The 19769-nt window shown below is 38.6% G+C and overlaps 1 protein-coding gene across 1 annotated transcript in view; it reads left to right on the forward strand.

Moving 5' to 3' along the window:
• PRTG (protogenin) overlaps window positions 1-19769 on the forward strand; it is a 76570-nt gene that overhangs the window by 22875 nt on the left and 33926 nt on the right. The window contains 9 exon segments of the mRNA XM_053954967.1: window positions 6835-6979; window positions 7979-8112; window positions 8393-8530; window positions 9655-9813; window positions 10419-10578; window positions 11182-11429; window positions 15338-15502; window positions 16525-16830; window positions 17698-17886. Of these exon segments, the coding sequence (XP_053810942.1) occupies window positions 6835-6979; window positions 7979-8112; window positions 8393-8530; window positions 9655-9813; window positions 10419-10578; window positions 11182-11429; window positions 15338-15502; window positions 16525-16830; window positions 17698-17886 (1644 nt within the window).

Raw genomic sequence — 19769 nt, forward strand, 5'->3', positions numbered from 1 at the left:
TTAGAGGGTACAAGGTGCCATTCTAGCAAAGCTTTTCCCAAGATATCAGTGAGGTGAAGCGAGATAGCTTAAAGACTCTGGTTTTTCTGACTATTGCAGTTATGCTGCACACACACACACACACACACACACACGTGTATGGATTTTAAAACTGGTGAACTGGTTCATTAATCCTTTAAAATGTATGCTACCTTTGGAAGTGAAATTGTCTGGAAAAGCTTGTTTGAAGAGTAAAGAAAGGCAGTTGGAGTTGGAAAGGCACTGAAGGTGTGGTTGGGCCTGGGTTACTTCAAGGACATTAAAATCTGTGGGTCCTGGTGTTGGAGATTCCATCTGTAATCAAGACTTCCCTGTACATTAGATAAGGATAATGTGCAGTATTCTGCTCTCTTCTCCTGCAGCTACACAGGGGTTGGAACAGGATGGATCATTATTCTCCTCCCCTTTTCCCCTCCTACAGGTGTTTCTCAGCACGCAAGTGAGAAGAACAACCATCCTGAGAGCCTGAAGTTATATCTGAGAAAAGGCCTGTGAACACTACGGTCCCCTCCCTGCTTTTAGACTTTTGGGAGAAGGAAGGAACAGTTGTTTAGTTGTTTTATTACTATCAGTTGCTTTTTGTTAGGCTAGTGCAACTTGTTAACATAGCAATGTGTGATAGCATTTACTGCCAGGGATTATTAATACAGAGAAAGAAAACTACGGTTTGAAAATTCTCATGTAATAAGTTAAACACCTGATATAGCGTTCTGCAGAATTTTCATTGAGTTCTTAACATGTGGGCAGTGATGTCAGCAGGCTGTATGATTTATCTGATTATTTATTTATTTAGTGCCACCTCTATGTCTTTTTTTTTTAAAGCAACTAATTTTGTTCCAATTAAGTTTAAGTATTAGCCTTTCAGCATGGTTTGGTTATTAATTAAAACCAAGTATATTAAACTAAAGTTTTAGCCAATAGTAGCACAAAACCATGGAATTTCAGAATAACTCTTTAAAATGCAAGGTTATAGAAAAAAAGTATTTTAATTAAGCTTATTTTTCCAACCATTCTGGCAGAAATTAAAAATAGCAGCTGACTTTAGTGAAAAAAACACACTTTGCAATTTATCAAAAAAGTTAAAACTCTGGTAATTTATAAGAATGCCATTACCAGTAGGTTGTTTGAATTACAGTCTTTTATAACAGTCAGAATGAACTGACACTTTTCCTTTGTGCCTGAAAGGGCCAAATGTGTTCTGGATGATATCACTTCCTCTTACTGATGGAGCTCAGTTCCATCTCAACTCAGTTGTTTGCCTTAAATAATGGCCATTAGAGGAGGGAGATGTGCAGACAATGAGTGAGATAAAGTCTTTGCAGATGTAGTTGCCTCCCTTATTTGCCTGCTCCATGCCAATACATTTCCACTCAGCAACCTCACCTGAACTTCCCATGCTGGAGCTAAACCCTCTATTGCTTTTTCTGCTCTTACAAATATACAAAGAAGTATTAGGGAAAACAGGGAGCAATGACTCTCATTAATCAGTAAGACGATCACTTCTCTCTTGAGATTCCTTTCCCAGAGCTAATCAGATCACAGTTCTTTCAATCTTCCCTTACAGGTCAGGTTCTTTTTCTCCTGAAATCTCTTGTTTTTATGCCTTACATTTTAAACATAGTAATTCTAGGTCAAACAACACTTGATTAAAATTCTAAGGGTGAGTGTAAGAAATCACTCTGCTTGTGGTAGCACATACAGGATGCCCTTTCACAGTAATCCCTTTTAACTTACAGTTGTTAAAGTCTTTATCCATATTGCTGTATTTGTGTAACACCTCTGAACTGTATGTAATAAGCAGAACTTGGACTCCAAAAAGCTTAATTTTTACTAGCATCTCTTGGGAAACTCAGATTCACCCACTGTATAACTTGATGACTGCCCCAGCTCTGTGTACTCCACATGCTCGTTCAGAAATGAGGAAAAGGGCTTGGTGTCTGCAGTTTTGCCAAGTGTCTGGATCTGTCAGTATATACTCATATAAAGTTTATTCCAAATCCAGATCCAGACCAAAGTGTGTCATTTGAGCAGCAAATCTTTGGAAATGTGTGCCTATATAGCCAAGAGGCATGGCAGAATGCCTTTCATAATCTCTTCTAAGCCTCATTCCTACAAGAACAGAGAAAACTCAAAAACTCCAAGAAAATATGTGCAAATTGGCTTTGATGTTAAAATATAATGCACACATATATTTGTTGGATTTTTCAACTCTATTTCAGAGAGAGTGCATCATAAAATCTAGATCAAGAAGACAAGAGTTGTCTTGCGCTTCCCTGAAATCTATTTCTTTGGGAAAAGCCATAACTTCCCTTTAACATACAAGTTTATTTTTCTCAAATGAAATCTCTTCACCAGAGAGTTTAAAAAAATTGGGAAGATTCTTGGTTTCACTTGAAGGGTTAGGGCTATTGTGGAATTCTCAATAGCATTAACAGATGCCTTGTACAAATAGCATTATGCACTTCTGTTCTTTCCACCTGAGCAGTTCATCTCTCTGAGTGGCCATTATCTCTTGAGAAACACTTGAGCATCACCATCATGTGCTGCAGTTTCTTAATATTTGGTGCATTCTGGTTAGTTGAAAACTGTGCTACTGTTTCAGTTCTAGCTTTATCTTTCAATCTTACAGGTTTTTTATTTCAAGTTGAAGTCCAGTCTTGGGCTAGAGTCAGCTGTGATAAAACAGTAATCAACATGTAGGTTGTTGGAATTTTTTTTGCCTCTTAGGAAAGCTCATTCAGAAAATGAGTTCATAATGACATGAGGTGTGTAAGTAGAAAGTGCAGTGTGTAAGGGAGCAGGTCACTGGATTTGTGTTGCAGCAAGCTTCATTTCAGGAGGGAATGAAGTGGGTGTGTGTTGTGCTTCTTTTTGCTTGTTTGTTTGGGCTTTTTCTTTTCATAATTAAAGTTGGTGAGGGACTGCTGCTGCATACAAACAAAAGGTGTGAGGCATGAGCTTCTTAAGTTTGATGTCTTCATACCTTAATAGTTAAATCTGTAAACCTGCTTAGGTACCCAGAAGGATTTTACATGATGCAGGATAGTATTCAATCCATGTGCATCAGCAGCAGTTCTCTAATCCTTCATCAGTGTGTCACAGACAGCCATTATTTGGGTTTTGAGCCTGTGGATATTTGCCTCGATGGTTAATGAAGGAACTCATACCAGAACTGAAGTCTGATTTCTCTCTGCATAGATCACAGTGATGGCATAAATCACACAGTTCTGCCCAGTAAAGATCTTCATTCTCAGAAGTAACTGTACAAATACACGCACCTATCACATAAATTTAGGAACTTGTACAAGTAAATACCGTTTCTAGTTATTGTCTTCTGCTTCTGCAAGCATTTGATATCTTGCAAGTTAAAAAAGGTGGGAGCATCAGCTTCTCAGAGTAGTATTAATCATTTTGTTTTGGCTATAAATCTGGGAACAAAATGATTAAATAGACTGGAGAAGAGCAGGGGGAAACTCAAATAAAAAGGCACTTACATTTATTGCATTGCATGGTTGTTTTTGGGAGCAGGGTATGTCTCTTGAGACTTTGTTTCTTATCCATTTTATAGAGCTCTGGCCTCTTAACAGCACTGCTTTAATGACTTGTTCTTGGGGTTCTGAGTTGGAATCAATGCTTGCCAGGAAAACAAGCCTGTTACAAAGAGGTCATATTTCACGAGACAGCAATAGACTTGTAAAAACAGATTTTACTGGAACAAATAAAGTCAGAATTAATAAGAAATCAGAGATGTATATAAAGAAAAAGATACAGAGGGAGCAAGTATTGGCCTAAACTGATAAACAATATATGAACTTAGATAAGAGGTAAGCAGGGATTTTTTGTTTCTAAAATCTCCATTTAGTGGCATTAATAAGTTTTTTTGAAGATTTTGTGCAGTTCTTCATAGTTGTGACTTTTGCTGTCTTTAAAGATGAATTTTCAGGGGAAATACATTGTTCCTGCTCAGGTAGAAAAATGTTCTTTGCATATCAGCTTAAATTAATAACTTGGATTGGACTTTCTATACAGTGTAGCTGAACCTGTTCTTGCCTGCTGTTGTGATGGCATTTTGTGGCCTAAGAAATACTAATTGCCCTCAGTTTACTTTGTAGTTCTGGAGAGTGTCACTTCTGTCTTTAATCTACAGCTATAATGTACTGAGTGCACAGAAGTAAATAATTATTTTTATATACAGAAATGAAAATCTATATTGTGTTTCATTTGTCCCACTGTGTCTCTTTAAGTAACTGTATAAGAAAATTCTGGATGCAATTTTATAGTTCCAATGGAGATGAAACTTTTAAAGCTGTGAAAGAACTTTGCTTCAGTAAGCTTGTATGATTACTTTCTGCTGTGTTGCAATGATCCTTTTTAATGCCACTGGCTGTGGTGCAGCTGTGCTACAGAATGGCTCTGAAAATCACATTGCATTGGTTTGGATTGTTCATATCATTTATGCCTTTATTACATTCCTAGAGATTCTGTTTTGAAATGTGAGCAGTCTTGTCTAATTTGCTGCATCATACTTTCAGTAAATAAATGAAGAATGCAAAGTATTCTATTTTCTGTTAAGAATGAAAATCTGTTAAGAGTGGCACTAGGGAAATATTCTGAATCCAGGTGAACACACATTTGTGTAGGGAGAAATTAGAACTAAGAAGAAGGGAAGAAAGTAACACAAGCTTGGATTCTTTTATTCCTGTTTCTTCTTCTTTCCCCCCACCTCTCTGTTTTGTGGTGGAAGACTGCAGGAGAGCTGGATGGCAACAAATCCAGCACAAAGCAAATCCAGAAAGTTTAGCAGTGTGGGAACAACCTGCTCTATGTGCAGGTTACTTACCTTGTGCTGAGTCTGTTTCGTGAAGTGAGCTTTTGTAAATAGTCAAAAAGCTAAGTCTTTTTTACTTCTGATGATTCCTTTGCAATGAAAAGAAAACCTGTTAAGGCAAGCACTGTTTTTGTGTCTCCCCAACAGGTTTTAAATGTGAGAGTTCTGTTGTAACACCTTTATGCATGTTGTGGGGGTTTTTATGTGTTCTTGAACCTGGTACTGCTAAAAGTGAAAGAAAGAGCAAAAAGTAGAACCTAGTTCTGTTGGTGAGAGAGGACAGTTCTGTCTGCAGTGGAGGTGGGGAGGGAACAGCATCAAAGAGTGTCTGGGGCTGTGTAGGTCTGCTGCCAAAGGCACAGGTTTGGCCATAGCACTGGGGACCAGGAGCATCTCTGCTCTCTGTGTCCGGGTGGCTGAGCCACGTTCCAGGTGCCAGACCTAGTTCACAGTGGCCACAGTGTTTGCAGCATGTGGCTCCAGCTGCTTTCTGGTGCTTTTGCTGTTCAAGGTGGATCTGTGGTCTTGTTATCCACAGTCTTTAGGAGGTCTGTTCATGAAGCTGCAGCACTTTGCTGGTGTGATTAGGAACACTAATTCCTGCAGTGCTGATGCAGCTACAGGAATGCAGTGCAAAAAAGGGGCATTTATTCACACCTGGATAGTGAAATAGGCATGTGATTAATAGGAATCTTTCAATTGTGTAGTTAGACCTGTGCTAGGAGTTAATTTGGGGGCGGGGGGGGGAACGACAAGGTGAGTTCATGTTTCCTTCACACCCCAATATTAATCTCTCAGTGCTGTGCTGTGCCATTAAAATGATGGGGAGGGGGAGCACTCAGTAGAATGCCTGGTGTGCATCAGTGCTGTGTGTTCTCTGTGACATATTTGGGGATGTCTTGGAGTAAACAGGATGAAAAACCTTTTCCATTAATAAACAAGTAAAACAGAGACATTATTTTAACACAAAACTTGAATATTAAAAGATGGGTAACTTTCTTCTGTTGGACTATCTATTGCAACCATGTTTCTCTATCATTTATACAGGAATAGAAAATTAATTGGAATCTGATTTTTTAAAAAAACAAAGGAAGTACCATTAGGTTTATAGAGATTGCTCCCTCTGCAGTTACAGGGGGTGGAAACGTGAAATTATTTGTGTTATCCAAAAGGAGTTGCTTCTGGAGAATTGTTCTGTTAGTTGTAAGTAGCAGTAAATAAGCAATTAATTAGCAGGTTTTGTATTACTTTCCCTTGTTTTTGAGCAAGGAAACACAACAACTGATCAATTTCTTAGCTGTTAGCCGCAGAGTATCTATTGATCTGCCACTTCAGTTGGCTCAGTATTGTGAACTCCTCAAGTTGTAGATGCTCAAAATGATGTTGATGCTCTGTGCATCAGACATTAGCTTGGTGACTGCTCAGACTGTTGGGATAAAAGTGTTCTCACCTGCTTAAACTTATTTTGAGATCTTGTTTTGATTTTGATTTATTTTTCTTACCACACATGAACTTGTACAACTCTGCAAATGCTTTCTTTTATTAAAGCGAGTCAGGAACCAAAAGTTGTTTTGGAAATTTCCTATTGCAGTCAAATTTTTTAAGGCTGTCCCAAACTAGTTGAATTGATTTGAACTTTGTTACTCTAATAATTGATATGGTTTCCAGCTGCATGCCAGTCAATTTGTATGCTTAATTCCATTTGAGCGTGTCATATTTATTTTCATTGAAACATTTTTTTTACTGAATTAGGTTAAAGCAAAGTTATTTTAAGTAAACCTTCAACCAGTGAAAACAAGCTATTGAGCTAAGCTGACAAGGCAGTTAGATCCATCTTTCTTTGCATACAGAAATAAAAGAACTATGTGAAGTATTTCTGGGTATTTTTACAAGTCAATCTATGAACTAGAGTTTGATTTAACCAGGAATGTTTTAGTCCCTTAAAACTGATGTTCTCTTGTTTTTAGCCATTTCTGCATTTGAAGTCCAGCCACTTTCAACTGAAGTCCAAGAAGGTGGAGTAGCTCGATTTGCCTGCAAAATAACAGCAAACCCTCCTGCCACTGTGACATGGGAAGTGAATAGAACAACTTTACCCTTAGTCATGGACAGGTATGTAGGATTACACATTTTAGAATGTATTTCATTCTTTGCTATCATTCTGATCCTGCTACAAGAAGAAAATCTGAATACATGCAGTGCCATTACATGAGAAAGGTTCCATATCAACTCTTGAAATAGCTGGTCATAGGTATGTTGCTAATGAATTTTAAATAGGTGTTATGAGTGCAGACCAGAGTCACCCACTATTGTCTGCACAGTAATCACTGATCTTTGTATTCCTATTGGTATTGAATTTTGTACACGAGTCATCCTCAGGAGCAGGCATTGCAGTGGGGAACGGAATGGGTGAGCTTTGGCTCTGGGAGTGGCTTGACTAGTGGGATTGCTTTCACTGAAGAATTGATGCTGAACTTGTTCTTCTTTAGAGGGACAATAAAGAATTACAGATACAGAAAATTGAGTTAAAACACTTGATACCAGGGAAATTCTATGCAAGGGAGTCTTCTCATGAACTGATTAACTTGAAGAATACAGTCTGCTCTCTGCTAGATTCTTTTCCATGTCCAGTTTGTGTTCATTGTGTTCCTGTGCTTTTTGACCTGTAATTCCATTTGAAAATGTCTAAGATGCTCCGCATGCAAAGGAAGGAAAAAAGAGAAACTAAAAATTGAAACCATAGGTGGGTTTCTGGGAACTGTACACCAGTTATGCCCATATATCAGAAGCTGCTGTAAAAAATCAGCCAACCTGAACAGTATGAATGTAGTAGCAGGCTAAAGAAGGCTGGGATGGTTGATTCTGAGGGTGAGAAAGATCTGCTTGTCGAAAGTAAATTCCTCTGCTCTCATTGTGGTGCTGAGGGGAATTTCGCCTGTAGTTCAGAAAGGCAGGAAGGTGAGTCATGTATTGGGAATGTTTTTGAGTCTCCAGCCTGCTGTTCCCAGGTCAGGGTAGCAATGGTTGTTTGTAAATCAAGGAGTTAATTCCACCACAGTATTTGTTGGCTGAATGTTTATCTGCATTTCTTATTTTTGGTTTCTGTGGCAGGATAACTGCTCTGCCTACAGGAGTGCTTCAAATCTATGGTGTTGAGCAGAAGGATGCTGGGAATTACCGATGTGTTGCCACAACTGCAGCCAATAGACGTAAAAGCACTGAGGCAGTGCTGAGTGTTATTCCAGGTATTTATCATGTGAGATTTTTTTCAGTGGCACCATCTTCTTTTTCTTACAATATAGCAAAAACACTTAAAAGCTGTAATTATCCAAAATGTCCAAATAATTTTGCTTGCTTTTATCTTGTGCTAAAATATTGTTCAATGTAAGTTTCTCCAATTACGGAAATAAGGCTTTGGTGTAAATGTAACTCTCAGCACCTCTAAAAAAATTGTTTTATTTCTTATTTAATTGAGTTTTTGTTCAACTGTGCTCACCTTTTATCATTTTTTTTATCTCTGCAAAGCCTCAGACTTGAAGCCTTTTCACAAGCCATCTATAATAGCTGGTCCTCAAAACATTACAGCATCTCTTCATCAAACTGTCATACTGGAGTGTGTAGCCACAGGGAATCCAAAGCCAATCATCTCATGGAGCCGGTTAGGTAGGTCTTAAAATTACAGCATGCAACCTTCAGCCTGTGGAGAGGAAGTAAAACTGGAAAGAAAGGATTTGAGCAATTAGGTTTCTGTTCTGAGGCTTTGTGTTGTAGGTAACAATTAGGTTAGGGTAGGATGAGTGAAACACTTTCAGTTCTGTGCTGCAGTACTGCTGTCAAGGAGCCCCGGGGTTTTCTGAAGCTTTGGACTCCCTGTTTCTGCTGTCAGTCTGCACTGTCCCAGGCACAGGGTGGGCACAGGGACAGGCAGGGTGGTGACCTCCAGGGATCTGTGACTGGAGTAGAACTGGTGGTGAGGGCAGGTTGGGATGGCTGCACCCATGAAACAGACCTGTAAGAGTTCCTTCCACTCTTCTTCTTAGAAGCCCTGTGAGAATGTGGTTTGCACCTGGTGCTAATGGGCATTTGGACTATGAATAGATATAGACAAACCCAGGACAGTCAGCCTGGAAGGGGAGAAGAAGGAATGCAAGAAAAATAACACTGAGCAGTGCATCACATATTTTTCATTAAAACTGCTTTCTGTTTTCATTCCAACCTGTACCTAAATGTGGAAGCCAGGACTGTACATGTAGAAGAAAACCATGAAAAATTTTCCTCCATTTCTATTTCTCAAACTGTAAGAAATAAATGTGTCTTTCCTGGTTGATTCAGTGGCTCTTACAGACAAACAAGTAGGAAAAAAGTTCACATTATAGTCATAGAGCATTTGGTGTGAAAATAGGAGAAAGTACATGGTACTCAAATGTGTTAGTTTTATCTGCAGTGTAATTCAGGAGATGGTTGACCATTGCTTGTAAAGATGATGTGGATGTTGGTAGTGATGAACTGAATCATAGAGCTAGGCAGATGGGAGGCTAACTTCAGCTGAGGTGGTGAATTCCAGATATACTCCACTTAAGAAGTGATGAGGCTCAGCCATCTGAATGGTCAGGTAGCTAGTGAAGATCAAAGTAAATGCAAAATGGAAACCTCTGAAAGCTCAGCTGTGATTTCCTTTGCATTTTTTGACTTTTATACTCTAATATAAGCCATCACTGCATAGACAACTCAATTTAGTTATTTAGATGAACAGCCTTGTAACCCACTTCTGCTGCTCTCTCACACAGACCACAAGTCCATTGATGTGTTCAACACCCGGGTCCTTGGGAATGGGAACCTGATGATCTCTGACGTGAAGGTGCAGCACGCAGGTGTCTACGTCTGCCGGGCCACCATTCCTGGCACTCGCAACTTCACAGTGGCAATGGCAACTCTGACTGTGCTGGGTGAGCCTGCTTCCATTTTCAGTGTTTGAACACCTTGTGTCTGTCCTTCGGAGCTCTGCTGTGTGCTGGGCTGACATTTTATCTCAAACATCATGTGCCAAGGGCTGTAGAGAGTCTGCAGAGATTGAACAGATCACAGAACTGTGGCTGCGTTCTTCTGTCTGTTGACTTAGATGAGAAGTGTCAGATACTCAAGATTTGAGCTGTGACCTAGCACTTGGAGATACCCAGGTGTAATGTTTGCTCTGGAAAGACAGGCAGAGTACTGTACTTACTTTTCTGTGATGAAAAGAAAAGTAAGCCAAGTAACCAAGTAAAATATGTAATGTGTATCTATGAGAGAACAGTATGTCATATCCTGGAGTTTGATTTGTTTGTATTCATAAATGCATGAACAGAAATACTATCTGTGCAGATAGTGTATTTTTAAACAAATGTGCTTTGTTTACAAGGAATGTGCTTTCTGCTTGTGTATATGTGTTTGGGTGGCTTGATGAGAGAGGTTTTTATTTGGAAAACTAATTATTATTATTGTTATGACTATTCTTGCATTTGTAAGGGCTTGATTTTTTAAACTATTTTTTCCTCTTGTAACTTACCTGTAGCTCCGCCTTCATTTGTGGAATGGCCAGAAAGCTTAACAAGGCCTAGAGCTGGTACTGCACGTTTTGCTTGTCAAGCCGAAGGAAATCCTGCCCCCAAAATTTCATGGCTAAAAAATGGAAGGAGAATACACTCCAATGGTAGAATAAAAATGTACAACAGGTAAGATTGCAATTGCTGTAGGAGAGCTGTGCTAGTGATAGCTAAAGATGACATTACCATAGCTAGCTACAGACAATCAAGATAGAACTCAAGTCAACCTGAAATGGGTCATTAAATGTGGCAATGGATGTACATTAATCAATACCTAAAATCAGTGAGGCTTATTATGCTTAAGTGCCTTACCTGGCAAGGAGGGTGGGCAGGACTGAACTGAAGAATTTCACCACAGAATTACTTCAGATTTACAGAGTAGCAGAATCTTGCTACAACTTCTGTTGAGTGAGCAGTTTATATTAAAGAGTTGGTTAAGTAATTGCAAGCTTAAGGGTCTGTTTTTTACAGGGAGGGAATAGATGTGCAGTTTTGCTTTCACTGTGCCTGGCTTTGCAGGCACAAACAGAAACGTGGCAGGTTTTGCAGAACGCTTCAAGGTGCTAAATTTCACTGCTGAGCATCCATTTGTAATAGAAGAATTTGTGGCATGTAAGTCAATTATACTAAATTTAGGAAGCAGAGGCAAACATAACTTGTTTCACTTATATGGACCTAAGTTTATCCAAGATGTGAGCTTCTTTTCCACCTTTTTCTTCCTTTTGGCTGCAGTAAATTGGTGATTAACCAGATCATTCCTGAAGATGATGCCATTTATCAGTGCATGGCTGAGAACAGCCAGGGCTCCATTCTCTCCAGGGCCAGACTCACTGTGGTTATGTCAGAGGACAGGCCCAGTGCACCTTACAACGTCCACGCTGAAACCATGTCGAGCTCAGCAATCCTGCTGGCCTGGGAGAGGCCACTGTATAATTCAGACAAAGTGATTGCCTACTCTGTGCATTACATGAAAGCAGAAGGTAAGCAGTTTGACTTCAATGCCATCTAATGATTTGAGTGTGATAAGAACTTGAATGTCCTTGCAAAGACTGTCAGATTTGAATGGTTCATATTCAGGGCTGCATCACAGCGTTCCAGCATATAAATGCATGCTGTAATCAACAGACTATCTTGGGAAAAATGCTTTTCCCACATCATCTCATTTTGGGACTGAGTGTTCTCCTAGCTTACCTGTGTCTGATGGCTCCAGTGAGCAGATTCTGAAGTTAGGACAGGACCTTGGAACCTGGGGCCTCCATGGTGCTCTCTGGATTTCCCTCTGTCCTCAGCAGAAATTTCTGCCTATCCTCTTCACTGTGTGCATGGCAGGGAAGAACAGAGAATACAGCAGGGTCCTGGAGGCTTCTCACCACAGACTGCTCACCACAGAGCTGAGCTTCTCACCACAGACTGCTCTTTTGCCTAGACCCCCAAATTCTTGTGACTTTACTGGCTTTCATATATTTTGGAGTAGAATAGTTGATACTTTGTCTTCACTACCTTCTCTTAAAAGGAATATTGGCCAAATGGTAAAATCTACTCTTCCCTCACCCCTTGCTGTCCTGTAATGAGAAAAGTCTATTCAAATGCTGAATGGCCATGAGTGGCTTATCCCAGTCTCTGAAATGATATACAAGTTCCTGTATAGAATGGAATGGATAATTGGAATAAAAATGAATAACTAGACATTTTAAAATCCCTTAGTATTATGTAATTGCTTTGAGTCAAGGTAATTTAAGGTGGTAGGAAACAGCCATTTTTTCAAAAGCAGAAGGTGATGGCTTAATGACTTGAAAAATTGTTAGGTGCATGGCTTCAAGTAAGGTGTATTGCAGCCCTGTTTTCTCGGAGTGGTTTCTGTTTCCATTGCTGTTCAGTAAGTGGTTTATTCAAGGACAGGGCTGCAGATGCTCAGCTCTGTGTGGAATACCAGCCTGCCATCTGCTAAGCAGAGGACAGGAAGGACAGCTTAATTACTCTCATGCTGATGCAGGAATAGCCACATTTGCTTTTGCAAGTGGGATATTTCAGGACACAGGAGAATTTTGTCTGAAGGAAGGAAGGAAGGAAAGAGTTTTAAAAGATAATGAGAACAAGAGATGTGGGAAATTACCCCCTACTCTTTCAGTCACTGAGGTATTGTGCTCACAATCCCCTCTTACAGCTAATATGAATAAAGTCACACTGGATAATTTATCTGGATAATTGTGGAGAGCAGAGACCAGATAACTTCAAAGAAACTTGGGAAACTGTCCTTAGGGAAGTTTGTGCAGGAAATAATATTGCACAGTAGTGAAAGGAGGTATCTTCTGGAATACATTTTTTGCAAAATAATTTTGCAGTCCCTGCCTTATTTGCTTGCTTATCCAAAGGTTATATTTTGTGAAATGAGATTATAGTTTGTTTTGGTTTAAAAAGCAAAACAAACTTCAAACAAAAGCAAGCAGACAAACAGGAACCTCTGATTTATTTGAATGTACTTTCTCAAATACCCATTTTTTTTTACTCTTTCCTGACTGTCTTGTGGTATTTATTTTATTTAATGTAATGTTGTTGTGCATCCTTTCACATTAGTGAAAAAATCCATACAAGGAGAGTGGAGAGGAGTAATTACAGTGGTGGGATTCAAAATGTAGGTGATCTGCATGCATTTCTAATTTTTAACATGATTGCATAGTATCAGAAATTTTCATAAGAACTTAAACCTTACTTTAGTCTTATTTTATAGAAAAATGTTGAACTTCAAGGGTTAGTAGACTGCACTTCTGTAAAAATAATAACTTTCTAAGTGATAGAGTGATAGCCTGTAAACCTTTCTGAGGATCTTGCTTTCATATCAGAGGCATTACTGAAAGTCTAGAAAAAGCCTTTGTGAAAAATTATCACATCAACCATCTCTCTAATGTAAATTGAGAAACAACTACATTTAAAGAAATGCAAATTAAATATTAAGGAAAATATTTTGATGATATTCACACCATACCAGATCATAGAGGTTCTAACATAGACTGTAGACATTGCCAGCATCTTATTTATTCTCTAAGAATTCTATATGATTATCTATTAATGTAAATATTATGTATTAATGTATTGCTTTCATTATTCCCTCCAGCTTGTCTTTCCCATTCCACCTTCACACCCTGTTTCTGACCATAATGAAGGTTAAAAATTATCTCAGATACATCTGACTTGACGAAGTTTCATCTTTGCTTGAAGCTTCTTATGAAGATAAATGTATAAACAAAAAAGTTATGGACATATTGCTCTCTTGTTTTAGTTAGGAACCTCCTTTGCAAGTGTGAGGAAAGAACATAGTATTGCCAAAGGAAAACAGTGCTTGCCAAGTCTTCTAAATTGTACTGATGTTTATGATTTCATAAACTTTAAACAGAAAGCAAAACTGGATAATGCATGAATTGTATGCAGTTTTAAAGAGTTTTTTTAATAGACATCACAGTGTGGTAGGTGCTTTGAATACAAAAGATGCCATCACTTATTGTTACATTTCACAACTCACATATTCCGATGTTTCACTGTACAAACAAGTTCAGGTTTTCTTCCCTATATAAAAACAAGTTAGTGTTTTAATCAAGCTAGTTGAAAAAACTAACAGGTGTGGGTTTTGTGTGTTTGTTTTTTGTTTCTTTTAGCAGAATATTTTACATTCAAATTGGGGTCATAGTAGCAAGAAGAATAAGGGTCTGATGAGCGTGCATGTTGGAGTGTGTTAATTCCTTGTTAGCGATTTAGAAAAGGCACAAAGGGGACACTGATTGTGGTGGAAGGCAAGCCTTGTTCTCTATTATGGCTGTTTCATTAGGGCCTCTGCATGAGGCCCAGCAATCCATTCAATGAGAGAACAAGTCCTTTTAATTTGAGCTCAAGGATCTTGTTTAGCAGGTCAGAAATCGTGCCTTGCAAATCCTAATTAACAAGTCATTAACTAGTCTGTTGTGAGATGCTCGTAATCTTGTCTAATTAAAATGCTATCAAGTTAATTCATAAATGTGGGAAAACTTAATGGTGGAATTTGGCTTTCGTTTTGTTTATAAATTCAGTTGTGAAGAGGAGGAGCTGGCTCTTACAGAGTTTTGATTAAGTTGACATGCACTTGGTGTGAATTGTTCCTTAACACAGCAGCTTTCAGCACACTTGGTCCACTTTAGAGCCTTCCTCTATAGGAATAAAGCCCAACAAAGACAAGGACTGCTGCATGCATTGCTATGCATATTTTAGTGTGAATTGCTGACAATTTTTTCTGGATTTTTTTTCTTTTTTAACAGCTTGCTAAGAAGCCAAACATTTCTGAAAATTATTCTGGTCTGTTCTTATTGGCCTTTCTCCAAATTAAAATAAAAACCATGTCAATCAAATGTAATAGAAGTTGCAGGGCTAAAATTTTGCTGAATAAATTCTTTTTGTTTGTTCCTTTTGGGGGGCAGGAGGGTGTTTGTTTTGTTTTCGACAGAGTGGAGCCCTCACATTCCTCACAGTCTACTATAGAATGGCTCTGTAAATAGGTTTTGAAAAAAACCACCCTGACTCTAAACAAATAGATTTAGAAGCTGGGTATGAATGATAAGGCTATTAGAGCTTGTCCGTTGTGTTACTGTACAGTGAGCACAGTTTGTTGTGACTAATGCTAAATAGGGTTTAGAATTGCATTCAGCATCCCTTATTGAGGAAAATCCTGAAACACCACAATCTGTACTACAGCAAGACACAGTCACTCCTGTGCATAAAAGAGCTTTTGCTTAACAGGGTTGAAAAAAACAGAGGCAAGCTGGGAAGAAGATGAAATTAAATTCATAAGATCTTAAAGCCAAGATACTGTGATGTTTGAGGATTTCCAGCAATTTTTGTTTGTCTAACCCTTGTTTTATACCAGGTTTAAATAATGAAGAGTACCAAGTGGTCATTGGAAATGATACAACCCATTACATCATTGATGACCTGGAGCCAGCCAGCAACTACACCTTCTATATAGTAGCTTACATGCCTTTGGGAGCCAGTCAGATGTCAGATCATGTGACTCAGCACACCCTTGAAGATGGTAAGAAGTCATTTTGGAGAATGTTCTTATCTGCACTGAGTCAAACTGTGCAGTCCAGTGGAAACAGTTCTTGAGGGTCTTGAATTTCTGTTGGTACCAGTGAGATTTCTGGATACCACAGTACGAGACAGCAGCTCATGAAAGGAATGAATATAAAATAACATTCTGACAGAGCAACAGTGTGTATTACACAGAGCCTCTTTCTATGTTGAAAGACATTTCATTAAATCATGTCAATAACTATTCTAGATCTTTAAGAACTCCTTTTGTGATGAGAATTTGAGAGTAGCCTAGGATTTAGTCTCTATGACGCTCTCTTGGGCATCTGAAATGTGGATCCAGCTGCACACCTACCACATCTTTTGCAAATTTTATAGGAAAATTTGCTGTACAGGAAAAAAATTAACCTGTTGTTTTGGAGTTTTTTTGTGTCTATGTGCCTTTTTTAGTAGACTCAGAATTTTGTAAAAGACCCTGCTGACTTATATCTGTGCAATGATTTAATTAATCTGAACATCATGGCAACAAAACACTGTTTAGTGTAGATGATTAGATCTGATTAATAAATTCTGACAGGGTTTAGCTTTGGCAGTATGGAACACTACCATTTCTAGTTGTCTGCCAGTCTCTTTGTCAGAACCCTCATTACAGAGTAAGTGGAAGAAAACAAGCACCAAGTGTTCAGCTGTGCAGGTTGTTGTCTGGGCCCTCGGGTGGAGCTGCTGCATCTAACCTTGGCAGGCAGTGTGTCAGACCAGTCAGGTGCTGATTGCCTTTGATTACTGCTGGCAGCAATAAGAGAAGATGATGTTGAGGGCCTTACAGAAAACAGTTTGCTTAAGCTGTTCTGCATGCAGCAGGTGAGAAATGTGAGAAGTGTCAAATTATCCTTAAACAAGAATCTACAGAACTTGTTGGATTATTTAGTCTTACGTTACTGGCATCTCACTGTGGGCTGAGGTATCAGACAAGAATTTTCTGTCTTTTCCCTGAGCTCAAAAGCTTTGTCTTTGCCTTTTTAGTTCCCTTGAGAGCTCCTGAAATCAGTTTGACGAGCAGGAGTCCTACAGATATTCTCATATCTTGGCTGCCAATTCCTGCGAAATACAGGAGGGGCCAGGTGGTGCTGTACCGCCTGTCCTTCCGCCTCAGCACAGAGACCAAGATCCAGGTGCTGGAGCTGCCGGGCACTGCTGCTGAGCACCTGCTCGAGGGCCTGAGGCCGGACAGCGTCTACCTGGTTCGCATCACTGCTGCCACCAGGGTCGGCTGGGGGGAGGCGTCCTTGTGGACCTCGCACCGAACTCCCAAAGCTACGAGTGTGAGAGGTAATTCTCAACATACTGTGCACTGAACAACAGTTGGATTTCTAAATTTTCTTTTTAATTCAAATTGCATAGAACAGAAGAAAATGAGGCTAGAAGCTAAGGCATCTGAGCAGCTCAGAAACATGAACTACATGAACTACAGTTTCCTGTGCCATTTTGTTCAGTGTAAAATACATTTCTGCAAACTGGAACACACTGCACATTAGCAGTATAATGCTCTAATAAAGGATCTGAGTTGTTTCATGTATGTCTGTATTATAAAAAAATGCATGTATTTTTGAATATGGAAATTGACTTGATCTGTGAAGTCTAATTTGTTATAATTGAGCTTTGGATTTTATTGTTATTTAGTAATGTCATGCAGAAGAACATTCAACTTCGCACAAATAGCTTGAAAACTATGCAGATTTGAATTTTTAACTTTATTCCTTAGCTGTAGTTCACATCCTTCTGCTTTGGATTTAATTGAGTTTTGACTACTAGTGAAGTATTAACACTTGATGAAGTGTGATGGTATTGTTAATCATATTTGTTTTGGCTCGCTTTAAAACAGGAAGTAACTTTGTAATTATCTTTGGAGTGTTTTAATTTTTGCTTAAAAATAACTACCTCATAAATTTATTTATTTATTTATTAAGATGCAGAATTAAAAGCTGTTTCTATTCTGTTGTATCCCAAATTAAATTGTTAGATTTAGGTTATAGGGAGTCAGATATCATAAGAAAGAAATAATTGCATGAATACACAGATGAGTTAGAATCAATGTCTGGAGTGAAGTTTGGACTGATGGACATCCAGATTTTTGCATGAAAAATAGCTCTTTCTAGAATACAAGACTGTTTTCTAGATCTATTTCTCTAACCCCAGCACCGAAGTCTCCTGAGCTGCGTTTGGAGCCCATGAACTGCACAACCATTGCAGTGCAGTGGCAGCAGGATGCTGAGGACACTGCAGCTGTCCAGGGCTACAAACTGTACTACAAGGAAGAGGGGCAGCAGGAGAATGGACCCATTCTGCTGGATGCCAGTGACCTGGAATATACTGTCAGTGGTTTGGGTGAGTGCACAAAATATTTCTCAACGCTTTTGGAAGACAGTGACACCTTAGAGAGCTTAAATCTCTACACCTGTAAGGCAACAGAGTTAGGTTTGGCCACCTATTTTCCCAGCAATAAGCTTTGCAATCTTGAATTAGGCTGCTGAGGGAAAAATCCTCTCACAAAATATGTGTTGCACAACACTTTGATAACCAGATCTTGTAAATCTTGTATAAGTTGGAAGAAAATGCAACTACTTATCACAAGATACAGAACTTAGTAAATGCTGCTAGTAAAAGATGTGTCTTTTTAATATTCACTTTAATATGCAGGGGTTTAATATTTTTGGTGTTTATGCCTGATCTAGGAACAGTGAAAGATTAATACAAAACACCATCGATTTTTCTCTGCTATTTTTAGCCTATTTCTGTCTTACTCATAGCCTTTGTCACAGGTATCTGCATGACAAGCACTGCTCGTTCAACACAGAAGCAAGTAGCTCTTGTGCATGTTATAATCCTGTCAATATTTTTAAGAAGTACTGGTAAATATTTGCAGAACTGGGCACAGAGCTTGCTGAGTGCCACTGGAGTCCTTCCACTGATCACCTGACTCTCTCTCCTCCTGTAGCTCTTGCAGTGTGTATTAGTACAGATGTGTTGGGATCAGCCTGAAGGAGAAGGTACTTTGTTTGCATGCAGAACTGAGAGTTTCCTTATCAGAAGATGCAATCTATCACATAATCAGCAAAAGTAATATAGGACTTGACACTTGCTGTTTGAAATGTGTTGAAATAAGTTTACTTGGTGGTATTGTGGAGAGTTAATTTTGACTAAGTTATCAAAGTTGACCTGCAGCCTTAACCATGCTCAAATATTCTCATCTGCTGCATACAGTCGAGATACAATTTTAGGGGAGACTTGAGAGGAGTATTCTGGTCTGTTAACTGGACAACTGACCATCTGTGACCATTTCTAGCCAGAGCATCTGGCAGTGGCTGACAGTTTAACAGAGCTGCGAGACAAAAGAGCACTTTTGAGAGCACAGAAAGGATGCGGTGTCTCTGTGTCCTGGGACAGAAATGCATAAATCTTTTTCTTATTATGCAATAAAAAGCTGTAATTTCAAACATGTGCAAACTTATTAACAAAGTGATCTACATGATATGGATTTTCTCAGTACACTAATACTCCTCAGATGAAAATGATATTTTGCAGAATTATACTAACATATATATTATCTGTGTGGTTTTGTTGGATTTTCTTTCTATTAAGCATGTAGACAGATAGGAAAATGAAAGAAAAATGAGTTTGGAAATTACAACTTTCACATAGTTGCAGTTGACTGAATTGCAAGAAGGAAGAATTCATGTGCTTGAGTTAACCATTCAGTCATGATGCATGTGATGTGTTGAGTGTTTATTCTTTATCATAATTCTCAGTATCTAAATATGGTGACCAAAACATGATACATTCCATATACTCTGATTGCTGTAATTTATATTTTTCACATCTACATAATTTGTACTGCTGTAGGCTGGTTTCACTGAAGAGTAGTTTTTGTGTTTTTTTTCCTTTAATGAGATGTACTGAGTTATTTGAAGTGCATATAAAATACGAATTTTCCTAAGGTTTTTTTCTTGGTTTTGGTGGGTTTTTTGTTTGTTTTTGTTTGTTTGTTTTTTTGTTGTTTTTTTTTTTGGTTTTTTTTTTTTTTGGTTTTTTTTTTTTTTGCTTTATAGCATTTACAGTAAAAGACAAAAAGACATTCATCACTACAGCTACAAAAGACTCAGCTCAGGAAAATTGATTAGGTCATGATTTTCCACTGCTAAGATGATTACTTGCACTGCAGCTTGGAAAGTTCACAGAGACTTCTCGTAGTGATAATGCCTGTCTGACTA

The sequence above is a fragment of the Vidua chalybeata genome, chromosome 13 (assembly GCF_026979565.1).
Source record: "Vidua chalybeata isolate OUT-0048 chromosome 13, bVidCha1 merged haplotype, whole genome shotgun sequence".
Lineage (NCBI taxonomy): Eukaryota > Metazoa > Chordata > Aves > Passeriformes > Viduidae > Vidua > Vidua chalybeata.